The sequence below is a fragment of the Gallus gallus genome, chromosome Z (assembly GCF_016699485.2).
Source record: "Gallus gallus isolate bGalGal1 chromosome Z, bGalGal1.mat.broiler.GRCg7b, whole genome shotgun sequence".
Classification (NCBI taxonomy): Eukaryota; Metazoa; Chordata; class Aves; order Galliformes; family Phasianidae; genus Gallus; species Gallus gallus.
This window is the reverse complement of record NC_052572.1, coordinates 31,474,627-31,489,793: the sequence shown is the minus strand read 5'-3', so window position 1 is coordinate 31,489,793 and position 15,167 is coordinate 31,474,627. Positions and strand designations below refer to the sequence as shown.

Below are 15,167 nucleotides of genomic sequence, written 5' to 3'. Positions count from 1 at the left end.
ATGTCCTACCTCCTTTCTTCTTCCTCAAGAATTTAAGTATCACTTTTCTGCCTTTCTTCAGTGATGATGAGAAAAAGGACATCTTATTTTTATTGGCATAATTATGTATTATTATCACTTTATTTCCTTGCCAACAGAATAAGAGTTAAAGTATAAAACTTAGTTCAGTAGCTGAATTAGGTCTGAACTATACATCTTGCTGTGTGAATAGTTTTTCTGTTGAAAGCTGCAAACTGGGCAGCTACAGAATCATAAAATCAGTAAGGTTGGAAAAGACCTCTAGGATCATAAAGTCCAACCGTCAGCTGATCATTGTTACTGTTACAACCCTATAAGTTGCTAACCTGCTTTTCATGTATAGCCAACACCCACAGAGCTCTGCCATCTTCTTTAAGTATAGCCCAGCCACTTCTGCAACTTAGAAATGCTTCTTACAGGCTTCAGATGCTTTAAACAGTGTGAGGCAGGTGGAAAAAGAAACCTGATTTTCTTTGCATACTGTATATTCTCATCAATCTGTGGTCTGAAGTTCTGTATTCTGTAACAATGGAATGTGCAACATTCGAACTCCTAAAACATCTCATCAAGGCACACTTAGCATGTGGCATATGGATAAATGCTGAAGCAGAAGGAGGGACACTCTGCGTATTGACCTTATTGAAGCGGGAAGCTGCATCTTGTCTCTTGCTAGAATGTATCTGGTGAGAGGAGTCTTTGTGTTCCTGAGGCTACTACAACTGCATGGCACTTTACTGTTTCCTGAAAATTATCTTGATACTATTTTACACTAACAGATATGTTAGAGTGGAGTCTATGGTGCCATACATGACATGGATTTTTTTTAATTTTGCTTTTTTTCATATGTGATAACTTATTAAATTTGGAGTGATTAAACGAAGTCTTGGTGGAAAGCTCTTCTGAGAGGTTCTTTGAGGCTCTGTTATTTGGAAACTGACATCCAAAAACACATAGTTAATTCTATGATAATTACTGTGGATATGTACAGTCAAAAAATAAGATGTCTGAAACACTAGCATGTGTTTGCTGAAAAGACAAATAAATTTTCACTTATTGATGTTGTCTTTGTAGTTAAAAAATGCTTGTTTTTCTAAATTCAGTCACCTAAATGAGCCATTACCAATATTCCATAGTTAATATCAGATCATATATATATACACATATAATTTCACCTGCAGCCCCTAACCCCACAGGCTTATTATCTATGCAGTAAATTCAATGGCCTGCACACATACCCAGTCTAGCTGATAGAACTAGTTGTATGTGAAGTTCTTTCTTGATTTATGCTAGTATAAACACCTGAACATGCAATTACAAGTTTCCATTCTTAAATTTTGATCAGCTCTTTAGTGTCCTTTTTTTTTTTTCCCTCTGGTTTTATTTCTTCCCTGCAGTATAACATGAGATTGTCTGTTTCTTCTTTGCTTTATTTAAATGCTTACAAGTAATGCTGAAACAAGACAAAGAATGAAACAATAAAATAGCTATTTCAGAAAACTAACTTCAGTGTTTTCAAAGTTGCGCTTCTGTTGGGGGCCACTTTTTAGTTTTCTGTTTATGGCTGGAAAGGCGTTGTGCTCTTGGAACTCTTAAGTCAGTGAAAACATCAAGGCTTGTGAAATGGTGCTGAGTAGTGCAATGAACGGTTGGTTGTTGCAGTGTCTACCTGCTGCAGACTGAGATTGCTAAAAGTCTCACATGTGCAACGAGCTATCCTAAAAGTTGAACCAGGATCTGACTGTTAAGGTAAATTGTAAGTGACAGTCTGATAAATTCTTAATGTGTTTTTAATTAATGTATGAGTTTTTAGAGTTTCAAGACTACTTCTGCAAAATTGTCAGGAGAAGACCCTCTGTCAGGAGAGTATAAGTGTGAAAGAGAAGATGGGAGCAGAGAAGAAATGATGACAATTAATTTTCTTAATTAAACTGATTCATTGTGAGTGTCCCAGCAGAGATCTGTGGGCCAGTAGTGGTCTCATAAAATTGAGGGTAGGACATATTTCTGTTTTGAGACACAGCATCTGGAATGAGAATCATTATGGTTGGAAAAGACCGCTAAGATGATCTGGTCCAACTGTTGACCCATCACCACCAAGGCCACTAAGTCATGTTCCTAGGTGCCACATAAAAAACTTTTCTTAAACACCTCCAGGAATGGTGACTCTACTATTTCTCTGGACAACCTGTTTCAATGCCTTACTACACTTTCTATGAATAATTTTTTTCCTAATATCTAGCCCGGAAGGCATAAAGATAACTGTGAGACCATCTTCTGTTTGTGCAGGTCTGGAAAATGGCCTGGTAATTTTGTAAACATCTGTCATGTTTTCCTAAGATGTAAGTACAGAGTCCAAGCACTTGGATACAGTGGACGCTACTGCCATTTTTATAGTCTAAAATGCTAGGCTTCCTCATTTTTTTTTTCTCCTAGATAAGTGGTCGTTTAAACATCTAGAGAAGATCTGAGAAATGAGCATCTCTGTGCACATATTTCTTCAGATTTGCTCTCTCATTTTTCCTTAAGGCTTCTGTGTGTTAATTGGGAACTAATTCCCTTAAGCATTGATGTGAACTTAACGAGAGCCTTTTGAGTTTGCATTTTTTGTTCAGTGGGGGAGTGTAGGCTGAGCAGTATGTTGCTTCATTTGTATATTGGTGAGGCAGAATGCTGACGTCAGCGAATCTGATGCTTTGCTGCCTATTGGCAAGTGCTTTAAGGATATGTTTTTGTTTGTTTGTTTGTTTTCCCCTTAGATGAGCAAACAGGGTTTATTTACACTGCAGATTTATCTCTGCATATTTAGGAACTTGAGTGGGAAAAATCTAGGAATGCTGAAAGAAAGTTTGATAGAGAATTATTCTCCTGACTTTGCCGTCACTTGAGTTGAAGAACACTGCAGCAGTGAGATTTTTTTCTCTTTCGTAGTATCCCATGTTCTTCTGTAAATGTTTGTTTTCAGCTTGTAAAGAGCAATCTTGCTGTTGGAAGATGAGAGACTGACCAAAAAGAGTAGCAGAAATGGTGACATTTTGAATTTTCCAAGTCTTTCAATAGTATTTTCTGTATAAAATATATTTAAAAAAGAATCACTCAGTGCTGGCAAACACTATCTGCCACTTCTTTTCCTCTCTGTCTCTTGTTCATCCACTGCCTCCTTCCCTCCTTCTCTCTCCACCAGAACAAAAAATCCATTGGCTTGGCTATGTTCCTCACATTTATTTTTTTTTTAATGTTTTCTGTTATTGTCTGGTTCATACCCCTGTGAGGACAGAGCTGTTTTTCTGGGGGATGAAGGCACAGTTACCAGAATGGCTTAGAAGCACTGCTGAGGGGTAGGGTTCTGCATGTATCACTTCTGCTTGCTTTGTAGGAGACTTGGAGGAGGTTTCAGTGCTGCTTTCACAGTGTTTTTCTGCATGCTGCCTTCTCCTTTGGAGAAGAATTTGCGGTTGATTTGAGTGGGATTTTGTCTATGGAAACAAATGATGTGACGCTACAATATGAATATTTGACATGTTGCTACTTCAGTTTTAGCAACAGGATGTGAAAGTTGTCTACTAGAGAGAAATATATATATATATCCCTATGGAAAATGATGTGTTTTAATGAACACTGCACATGTAAGAACTTCTTCAAACTTACTTAAAGTAGAAAATAGTGGAACCGGTCGTGCGTTCTAATATAAGATAATATGGTGATCTTGACTGTTCTGCTGTTGGAACATGAGTATTGGATGCTGAATGAATGAGAAGGATTTCAGATTGAGACAGAATATGTATTACAAATGATAACGAGAGGTATGTGTTTTACTCATTTTTGAGGTGCAGCTCTATTTTTCTCTTTGCTATTTGTGCATATAGGCAGGTAAGTGCTGTATTCCGTATCTGAGCAAACTAATACCATGGTATCATTTCATCATTCATATCTTGTTAAAACTGTTTTATTTTAGTGTTAGGATAGAATTACTGAAGCTTTCTTGATGTATATATTTATTCTGTACATGACATGATTTTTCCAGAATTGTATATTTTTCACTACACTTGTATGTGTAAAGGAGCCTTCCAGAAACACAAAGGACATTACCATTCTGTCCAGAGAGGGCTTTAACAGATTGGGATTGTTTTTACATTAGTAGTATGCAAATAACAGTAATATGGAAAAGTTCAGAGTGAAGTTAATGGGAAAAACTGGACTTACAGACACGGAATCACAGAATTGAGGGGGTTGGAAGGGACCTCAAGAGGTTGAGTCCAACGCCTCTGCTAAAGCAGGTACCCTACAGTAGGTCACACAGATAGGCATCCAGACAGATCTTGAATATCTTTGGGGGAAGGAGACTCCATGACTTCTCTGAGCAACCTGTTCCAGTGCTCTGTCACCCTTACTTTAAAAGACGTTCTTCCACATGTTTGTATGGAACTTTCTGTGTACAGGTTTTAGGCCACTGCTATGTCCTATTGCTACACGCCACCAAGAAGAGCCTTCCACCTCCCTTTAGATATTTAGAAACATTAGTCAGATCTGCCCGTAGTCTGCTTTTCCCAAGGCTGAACAGACCCAGGTTGCTCTGTCTTTCCTCATACAAGAGATACTCCAGACCCTTTATCATCTCTGTGGCCCTCCACTGGATTCCTTCTAGGAAATCCCTGTCTTTTTTTTAAACTGGGGAGCCCAGAGCTTGACTCAGTATTCTATGTGAGTCCTCACTGGGGCACAGTAGAGGAGGAGGAGGATCACCTCCCTCGACCTGTTAGCCATACTCTTTTTAATGCACCCTGGGATGCCATTTTCCTTCTTGGCCACAAGGGCACACTGCTGGCTCATGTTCAGCCAAGCATCAACCAATAATACCCCCAGATCCATTTCCTTTACACAGTCTTTCAGCCACTCTGCCCTAGGCCTGTAGTGTTGCCTGGGGTTGTTGTGGCCAAAGTGCAAGCCCTGGCACTTGGTGTTGTTAAACTTCATCCCATTGGTCTAGTGCAGCTATCCAGCCTGTCCAGATTGCTCTGTAAGGCCTTCCTTCCCCCAGGCAGATCTACACTTCCTGCAAATTTGGTGTCATCTGCAAACTTACTGAGGGTGCATCCAGTTATCAGTAGAGATACTGAACAGGAAAGGCCTCAGTACTGACCCTGGGGCATGCTGTCTGTGACCATTTGCCAGCTGCATTTAACTTCCTTCACCACCCTTCCAGCCAGTTTTTTACCCATCAAAGAGTATATCTGTCCAGGCCATGGGCTGTCAGCTTCTCCAGGAGAATACTGTGGGAGACAGTGTCAAAGACTTTGCTGAAACCTAGGTAGAGTCATCTACCAGGTGGGTCACTCAGTCACAGATGGAGATCAGGTTGGTCAAGTAGGAGCTGTCTTTCATGAAGCCGCGATGGCTAAGCCTGATCCCATGGTTGTCCTGCACATGCTGTGTGATCTCCCTCAGGATGATCTGTTCCATAACATTACCTAGCACTGAGGTCAGGCTGACAGGCCTGTAGTTCCCTGAATCCTCCTTCTGGTGGATTGGAGTCACTTTGGCAAGCATCTAATCCTCTCTGACCTCTCCAGCTGACCAGGAATGCTGATAGATGATGGAAAGATGATAGGTGATAATTATATTTTTTAATTTTTTTCTTTCTTTTTTCATGCACAAGTAGGTTTCACAGAACTGATGGTAATACCAGTGACCCTTCTTGCTACCCTGGCAGGTGAAACTTCAAGTTTCTGCCACATTAAAAGGGTCCCAAGACAGACTGATGTTGTATTTAGAACAGTACTAAATGAAATCTAAATATTTAATGTATTTTTCTCAAGGTTTAATCATGCCAACTGAAGCCTGCATTATTTGAGGTCAGCACTCCGAAGTCACCGAAGGGTCCATGGAGAGGTTTTATGAGCTGTCACCACTTCATGGAGCAGAGTCATTTTGTTCACACAGTGCTGTTGCCTTGTTTAGGCTAACATTGCTCACTTTCCTAATGGAGATGGTGATTTCTCTTCTTACTCCTTCAACCAAGCAAAATTTGAGGATGATAATTTTCAGTAGGATTGGTAGTTAAGTGCTTTTTTTTTTTTTTTTTTTTTTGCAGTGAGCACAGAAATTTGGAAAATGAACATATACCCAACCGATAAAATTTGTGATGCCGTATGTGTGGGGTGTGGCCTTTGAGTTTACGGGAAGCAGTTTGGATTTGTATCTCATTAGCTGCTTTGTCTTGCTGTGGAAAGTTGAAAATGTTTTTAAGCAGAAATAGTATGAGACATGCTAATTACAATGGTGTAAAATGTTTTTATAGATAATAATTGTACCCATGACAATTGTATAGGAAAGAATATGGCAGGAGAATGTGTTAGTAGATTGAAGGTAGAGAAGAGCAAAAACTAAGCATGTTAATTGACCAAGTTCAGTAAAAAGCTTTATACATGGGAGTGGTTGACATTGAGAAGGTGAAGGTGGATTAATCTGTGTTGTGGACTCAAACAAATGAAAAAACACAGTATAGCAGAGACTTTCTTAGTTTTATATCCACATACACAATGTAAGGGAGATCAGACTGTTCTTGAATGCAGTTACATACTGTGAAACAAAATTTGCCTGTCCTTTACGGGTTTGCTGAAATGTATGAGGTTAAAGAAAATATATGTGTGTACATTTTAGGTATTCTGATTTGTCTGAAATGAGTAGTTTCTCCTGAGTGTGGCCAACAGAACATTGTCACTGCAGTGGAAATCACTTGAGTTCAAAAGTATTCTGTTTTTCTTCTTTCCCCTTTTGTTATGGCAAAGCAGGCTACATGCTGTTGAGGGCTTTTCTTTCCAATGTTACCTTGTGTTATTCTGTAACTTGAGACAATTTCCAGACAGATAAGATATTCAACAAATAACCTTTGTTCTGATATGTTTTCTTAAAGCACCTGGATGAGAAGGAGTTTTATGATGAAGGATTAAACTGATATTTTCTGACCAGACCATTAGGAGAATAGTGTGATAGATTGAAAGGCAGTCGCCTAAACAGTTGAAACTGGTTCAGTGGCCATCTTAGATTACATTCACAAATCGAGATTATTTTTTTTCATATTTGAAATTTGAAAAGAAGGCTTTGAGGAAGGAGAATGCATTTTCTCTCTGTGGTACAGGCTGCCAGAGTTTTTGCACTGTGAGTCTATTAAAAGTACTTGAGGCCAAAGTAAGATGGCCATAAACTGAGATGAGTGTGCCACACAAGCGTGAAACTGATGTAGAGTAAAACAGTCCTTGTTCATAGTCAGCAAGCAAATGAACCAATAGGTAACTGAGGGCTTCTTCTCCGGAGCTCTATGCATTTGTATAAAGTGATATCTCTGTTCCCTTATTCCCAGCCATTCATTAGATTGGCCATTTGAGACCTGCATGCAATTAGGTTATTTACTAGGTCTGGGCAAGATAGGTATTTCTCTTATTTTCTGCTGTAACAGAAAGGTACAGATATTGTCAGGCCTGTCTGTATATGACTGGTTTTCAGGTCAGCCTGGTGACATTAGAGTTGCTCTGTAATTTTGAATGTAATTCTGTCATATGGAGTGTAACTGAGGCCACCTTAGTGTGTAATGACGGAGAAACCCAGACTGGTGAAATTTCTTTCAAACTATTGTTCCCTACATCATAGATTAAGATTCTTTTCATTCATCAAAATGTGTGTGTGTTTTTTTTTTTCTTGTAAAGTGATTTAACAATTTGTTTTCCAAAAACTTTGCAGCATAGAAAAAGCTTGCTCAGAGTTGTTTATCACTAATGCAGAGTACTTCAGCCTGCTATTTTCATCTTCTTTCACGTTTTAACAAATAATTTACAACCTGTCATCAACTACAAATATTAAAAATGCTTTTTATTTTTAAATAATATTTCTAAAGTCAGAAATTGGGACTTATAATATTTTTTGAACGCTATTAACAAGTCACGATGCTTTATGATAAGTAGGAAGAACTCTGGTGTATCCATAAATGTGTTGTTATCAATCTTTTTCAGGTAAATATTACTCCTTCTGTACATTCCACTGGTGAATTCCCCCAGCTTCTCCACCATGGTGTGAATGTAGGGTCCTTACCGCATAATGAGTCATATTTGTTGGCTCAGCAGAATGGCAGCCCAGCTAATGTGCTGGAAGCATCAATGAGATCCATTACTCCACAGATTAATGGGAAATCCTCTAGTGATGACTTTGAGCAACTGATCAGAAGTATGTCCCAGGTAACCATATTTTCTGCTAATCCTGAAATGTGACAAACTATAACATGCTTCCTATTAAAAAAAACAACAACAACAAAGATAGCCTTTTAGGGTGAGAAGCACTTGATACATGGGAAAGCAGTATTGAAAAAGTAGCCTAGACATTGTTTCTGCTGATACTGTCCTTAGCTGGGCAGTATGACACCCACAGATACGAATGTTGTTGTCTTTCTGTGGTCATTGTAGGACTGATGCACATATGCAGGATACACTTCAATAAGGCATGCTCTTGTGCACATAACTAACTAAAGCTAATTTTTCCGTGCTATTGGAAATAAGATGAAAAATTCCTTTCTGACCTTGCTCTGCGGTGTTCTGTAACCTTACTCTAATTCTGTGGTAGGCAGAAGTTGTATGTGAATCACTTAAGTGATTGTGGCTGAGAATGGTGATGCATCTGTTCTGGAATTTTTCCAGTTAACCTTTGAAAGAGCTGGATATGGGAAGTCTTCTGCTTGTTCTCCTAGAAAACCTTTTGCACAGTTCTACTTTTTCTTTGAATTCCATCCTTTTATTTCTTGTCCTGCATCAAAGTTGTCCTATACCCTCTGAAATTGTACAGATCTGAATATCCTAGTTTTGTCAGTCTTGAACCTGAACTCCATACTGAACTGATTTTTCCTTATTTTTCCTCTTCTTTCTCTCAAATCTTTTATAATAGTTACCGCTCTGATATGATAGTTAGATTTCAGAACTGAAGAACTGTGTTTCAGTTACTAGCTTTATGTAACCTTGTCCAGCTGTAGCAGTCAAATTGAAAATTCATTTAACAAGTTGTTTACCACATTCATTAAGTCTGCTGTTTGACATTTTTAATGTCTGTACCCTTTTCGTTCCTCTGCTGAACAGGGTCGTCCTGTTGAGACAATTGAGCTTATTAAGCCTCTGAGTGGTGGCCTGGGCTTCAGTGTTGTGGGACTCAAGAGTGAAAACAGAGGAGAACTAGGAATATTTGTGCAAGAGATCCAGGAGGGAAGTGTGGCACATAGGTAAGATGGCAACTGAAATATTTTACTGTCCCAAGTGTTAATCACAGAATCATAGAATTACTCAGGTTGAAAAGGACCTCATAGATCATCAAGTCCAGCTGCAGCCTAACCATAGTACCGTAACTCTAACAACCCTCTGCTAAATCATATCTCTGAGCACCACATTCACACGGCTCTTAAACACATCCAGGGACGGATGTGTCACACTGCAACTGAGTTTGTGTATTTGTGGTACGAGCATGTGCTTCAGTTGGCACTCTGAGCCATGCAGCCTAGCATGTAGTACTAACTACTACAGTTCTTATAATAATGATCAGAAAGATCGGAAAGGTCCTGGTAATAATGAATATTCCAGATTACTCTGACAAATAGTTCAGGTTCACAAGTAAAATATTATGTGTTAAAGCTAAATAGCGTTTTTTTTTGTGAGTGTTGTTGAGTACTTGTAGTATAGAAGCTGGTGTAATATGGATTCTTATTCTCAGTACTGCCCTTTGTTTTGTAAAGCACTGCCACTTTAGGATACTAAAGATGTGGCCAGTGTCCCTGCTGATGTGTTATGAAACAAATAGAAGTGGTGAAGGAGGCAGAAGATAGCTTGTCTTTGTAGGCTTTATACAGTTCATTTGAAGTGGGTCTGGGAAAGGGCTCAGTGTTTAGTTTTACAGTATTGCTTCCTTTGTCAGAAAGTTAAGAATTATTCTATAATTAATTCAAGCATTTTTTTCTCGCTTTAAAAGGGATCTATTCTGTGATTTTTTTTTTCTCAGTTTTTCTCTGTTCACCTCCCTCCCCCATTGTTGTTGTTTTGTTTGTTTGTTTGTTTTGTACAAAAAATAGTTTTGTACAAAACAAAACTAGTTTCCCTGACATCTTGATGAAAGTGTGTTCCAGTCTATGGTTTGATGAATATTCAGAATGGGTGCACTGAACAAAGTAGAGTAGTTGTTCTGTTGAGCAAGAAGCTCAAAGTTGAGGATAAACATAAGTTCCGAGGCTATGGTTGGGAGTGACTTGAGATCTAATATGCTTAGTCTCGGATGGAGGTACAGGGAGAAGAAAGCTAGCTAGGGGGTAGCAGCCAGGCGAGAGTGGTAGAAGGATTAGCTTCAAAGGAAGCAATCACCAGGGTGCTGCATCAGCTCCTTTCAGCAGAACTGCAGGGAAAGATTAAAAAGAAGTTGAAATAAAGAAGAGGATATTAAAAGTACTGGAAAACTGTCAAAGTATTATAATTACTATGGCAATACTTTTTTTATTTTTCTTGTTCGGTTGGTTTGTCACCCCCCTTCCCTGTTGATGCATACGTGACAGAGATGGAAAGCTGAAGGAAGCAGATCAAATCCTTGCTATTAATGGACAAGCCCTTGATCAGACAATTACACATCAACAGGCTATCAGCATCCTACAGAAAGCAAAAGATAATGTCCAGCTAGTTGTGGCCAGAGGCAATTTTCCTCAGCTCATCAGTCCTGTAGTTTCCCGGTCTCCATCTGCTGCTAGCACAGTTTCAGCCCATTCCAACCCGGTGAGTATACCCCAGGTGTCTGTATTCAATTCCGGGGGTGTGTATGTGCTTAGATCATATAATATCTTGGCATTTTTTACTGTAACTTGCTTGTATATTTTTTCATCTGCAGATTTTTCTTCCAGGTAACTTTGTTGCACTTTGTCCCATGCAAAGCGTAGAAAATACTTAGCCTTGCTTTGGTTATCTTGATGTTGGCCATATTCCTTCTTTCCATTTGCCAAACAGTATCTCTATCATTGCAAACAGAGCATATTTACATTCCTATATGAAGTTCTGTTTTAAGATAGCCATAAACAAGATCTCTTTTTCTCTCTTCCTTTCTTTGTGGGCAAAAAAAAAAATTCTGTGGAACTGCATTCTGATCTGCACAACCAGCTCAGTGGATACTTCTCTGCTCCTTTGTTCTGTTACAGCAGTAGGTCTCAAATAAAGGAATAGAGGAAGCTATCAAAATGCCATAGGTAGGGGCACACTTTAGGGCACAAAGACGTCAGCTCTGCTGCTTTTGAAAGCTTTTACAAATCTAGATGAAGAGAATATAGATCAGAAACACAGTAATGCTATGCCTGTCTCTTCCTAGTACCTTCCTCATGTAATGGCTTATAGATTTTTACTTCCCCCCAGGGTTATATCTTTGGATCTCACTGTTCAGTTATCTCTGAGTCTTCTTTAGGGCAGTCTGTAATTAGAGGTATATGGAGTGGTCTGTCAACTATTTTGGTGTATTTTAACCATTAGCATAAAACATTTGGTGACAGAATTTCAGAATTATTGTTTCCTTATGTGTGCAGAAATGTTGCACATCAGATAACCCTTTCCTGTCAGCACACAGGATAGGCCTGCTTTTTTGCAGTATTCGTGTTGCGTACTTTCTCTTTGTGATTACCTCTTTATTTCCCAAACATCTTCTGCCTCTTGAAAAATGTTGCTTTTATGCCTGCCAGAGCTCATTCATTTTTTTTCTTATGCATGTTTTTTCTAGTCATTTCTAGTCATTTCCTTTAGTTTTCAATTGCTTGTGAAAAGTAGTTTTTCTTGAAGCCTTTTTTGTTTGGGATTTGTTTTGTTGTCTTTGATTTATGTTAAGACTGTGGATACCAAAGAAGTATCACATAGCTTTAGATTTGTGATGTTTTGATTTATTCCAAAATAACACTTTATTTTTGAGGTCCTTCCTGATGGAACACCAGCTGTGATTTTAAATTTTAGATGAGTTAATATAGTGATTTGTTCTTATACTAAACAATACCATGAATGTTCCAGTCATCAGTCCACTACTGTACTGTGTGAACTACTGTTTGTTTTTCAGAGCAGTTATACTTCTGCCGCAAAATGAAGCCTACAGTCAGAGTTATTTCATTGCAATGCTGCTGATGTCAGACAACTCTGAAATCTTTGTTCACTACACAGGGAGAAATTCTGTTAATATGTAACTTGCAATATCTATTGCTGTGTTTAGTCTTAGTCTTTGAATGGGATCTATACTTTCTTATGTGTTTCGATTGCCAGTTTGAATATGTACATATTTGAAGGTTTTATTTTCCAGTTCTGTGAGGTTTCCTAGAAGCAGCAGTATTATTTTCTCACTGACAAGGAGGTGGACAATCATAGATAGTTGCATAAATTCTTTCAGCAATCATGTTCATGAGTGGCTAGACCTTCTTGACTCACGACAACCCACTTAACCGATGAGAGGATGTGTGGCCAAGGCATAAAGCTGTGCCGTGGGAGGTTCGCACTGGTCATTAGAAAAAATTACTTATCATGGAAGTGGTCAGACACTGGGACTAACTTCTTAGCAAGATGCTTGATTCCCTATGATTGTTAGTGTTTATGATACATTTGGATAATGCCCACATTAATGTGTTTTAACTTTTGCTTATTTCTGAATAGTTCAGGCAGTTGGACTAGATGGTCTTTGTAGGTCCCTTCCAACTGAACTGAACTGCTCTTTTCTATTGACTACCCTTCCTCCTACTTTGCTTTATTTGAAAACATACCTGAGGAATAAGAGAGAATATTCATGAATGTTAATACATAAATCCTTATTTTTATCATTTGCAAATTTAATGTTTTTTTTTTCTTTGAGGTTCACTGGCAGCATGTGGAGACCATAGAGTTGGTGAATGATGGCTCAGGTTTGGGATTTGGGATAGTTGGTGGAAAGTCAACAGGAGTGATTGTTAAAACCATCCTCCCAGGAGGGGTAGCTGATCAGGTAAATTCAACCAACCCTTCTATTTATCATTCAGTACAGGGTGAAGTTTCTCATTACTTTTATGCTCATACTAACTAATGCTAGCTTTTTACTTTGAAACGTAGAAAAGAGAGAGTACATGGTGAAACTTAGCCTTAGTAAAGGTTTATTTGGTGCAGGGAACCTGCACATTTGAATATAAAAGTTGGATTAGGCCCCAGATCGCTTTTTCACACTGCTGTAGATTTGGTGCTGATTCATTTAGACCTCTAATTCTTTCATGAAAATACTAGTTGTAATCCAAGGAGTCAGTAATCATTTTGCCTCCTCTGCCCATGCAGGTAAAAGGAATGGTGATTATACATCTCTCTGTTAGGCTTACTTAAGGTTAGTGCACGCATCTGCCTTCATGAGTCTGCTTTAGAGCACAGGCTGGGTAGCTACCTTTGATTCTGCTTGGGGGGTTAAGAAAAAGTAAAAGTGGTCATCAGATCCCTTTTTGAGCTGTCCCTGTGCAAAGAAACGAACTCGTTTTCTAGACTTTAATACTTTCCTATGGGCTAAATTCCTATGAAGCATTGTTATTAGTTAAATAGAAGAATAAACCTAAATAAATAGAAGTGTAAGAGAATATAACTAACTGGATCACAGTAAGAGAGAAGGGTATTTTATTTTAAGTTTTGCTTAATTCTGAGTGCTGTCATTTAAATAGAAGCATAATGCAGAGTATACCTTTTATGCTGTGTTTGGAAATGAAACCTGGAGCTCTCTAAAGTACATGTAACTGTTAAATATCAGCAGGTGGTAGCCATCACTGTGCATTTTTTTTCATTCTTAGGTGTCTATCTGTGTAAATAAAGAATGTCCTAGATATTTTTTGAGAAATTTCTAGTAAAATTAGTATGCCGTTAGGTAACACACTTGTCTTCTACCATGCTATGGGGATGTTGATTTGGTATTCAAACAGTCTCTAGTTCATATGTATTAAAAGTTACTAAAACTATGTATTTATTCCCTAATGTTATTATTTATGGGAGAAATTGCAGGGTGGTTACTTCATTATTTATTTTTCCCATCCAGCATGGGAGACTATGTAGTGGAGACCACATCTTGAAAATTGGTGATACTGACTTGACTGGAATGAGCAGCGAACAGGTGGCACAAGTTCTGAGGCAGTGTGGAAATCGAGTGAAACTGGTAATTGCAAGAGGTCCTGTTGAGGAACCACCTCCACCAGCAGTCCCACCAGGTACTCCAGTACCCATCACGACAACAGAGAAACAGGTAAGCAACTGTAAATATACTTGTGGCAAACCTATACTTCAAACTTAATTTTATTTTAACTTCTATTTGAATGTCTTTCATGCTTATGTTCTCAAAAGTCAGCATTTCTCAGTAGCAGTGCTTTTATGTTACTCTCTGGGAGATTTTAAATGGTATCAGTCCATGTTGCAAGAAACTGCATGCTTGAATCTTTCTAGAATGCAGGGTTGGAATTAAAGATATGTCCTGAATAACTTCTGGATTTATTAACCCTTGGACTTGCTTGTGATTTTGCAGTAATACTTTGAAAAGAATCTATGTAGTTTTTTCTTCAGAGCATGCTGGTTCTTTAGCATTTCACTGTCTGCTTGTACTTATTCTCTTCAGAATCATTTTTATTTCCATATCATCAGTGGACAGGCTGGAAAACAGGGCCCATGAGAACCTAATGAGGTTCAACAAGGCCAAGTACAAGGTGCTGCACTTGGGCCTGGGTATTTATACAAACTGGGAGATTGCCCTTGAGAGCAGCCCTGCGGAAAAGGACTTGGAGGTCCTGGTAGCTGAGAAGCTAGACATGAACCAGCAGTGTGTGCTTGCAGCTCAGAAGGCCAACTATGTTCAGGGCTGCATTAAAAAAGAAGTTGCCAGCAGGGAGAGGGAGGTGATTGTCTCCCTCTACTCAGCTCTTCTGAGGCCCCATCTGGAGTTCTGTGTCCAGGCTTGGGGCCCCCAGCCCAAGAAGAATCTGGAGCTCTTGGAACAGGTCCAGAGGAGGGCCACTAAGATGATCAGAGGGCTGGAGCACCTCTCTTATGAAGAAAGGTTGAGGGAACTGAGCTTGTTTAGCTTTGAGAAGAGAAGGTTCTGGAGAGACCTCATTGTGGCCTCCCAATATTTGAAAG

General features: G+C 38.9%; 1 protein-coding gene across 22 annotated transcripts in view; it reads left to right on the top strand.

The window, feature by feature from the left end:
- The window catches only part of MPDZ (multiple PDZ domain protein), a 100,155-nt gene that overhangs the window by 9,229 nt on the left and 75,759 nt on the right, over positions 1-15,167 (top strand). For 20 of the 22 annotated variants that reach the window (XM_040655586.2, XM_015280116.4, XM_040655591.2 and 17 more), the window contains 5 exons: positions 8,022-8,243; positions 9,132-9,271; positions 10,586-10,799; positions 12,892-13,020; positions 14,080-14,283. In XM_040655586.2, the coding sequence (XP_040511520.1) occupies positions 8,022-8,243; positions 9,132-9,271; positions 10,586-10,799; positions 12,892-13,020; positions 14,080-14,283 (909 nt within the window). The remainder of the gene's footprint in view (positions 1-8,021; positions 8,244-9,131; positions 9,272-10,585; positions 10,800-12,891; positions 13,021-14,079; positions 14,284-15,167) is intronic. The other 2 variants (XM_015280115.4, XM_040655587.2) reach the window with 2 other exon arrangements.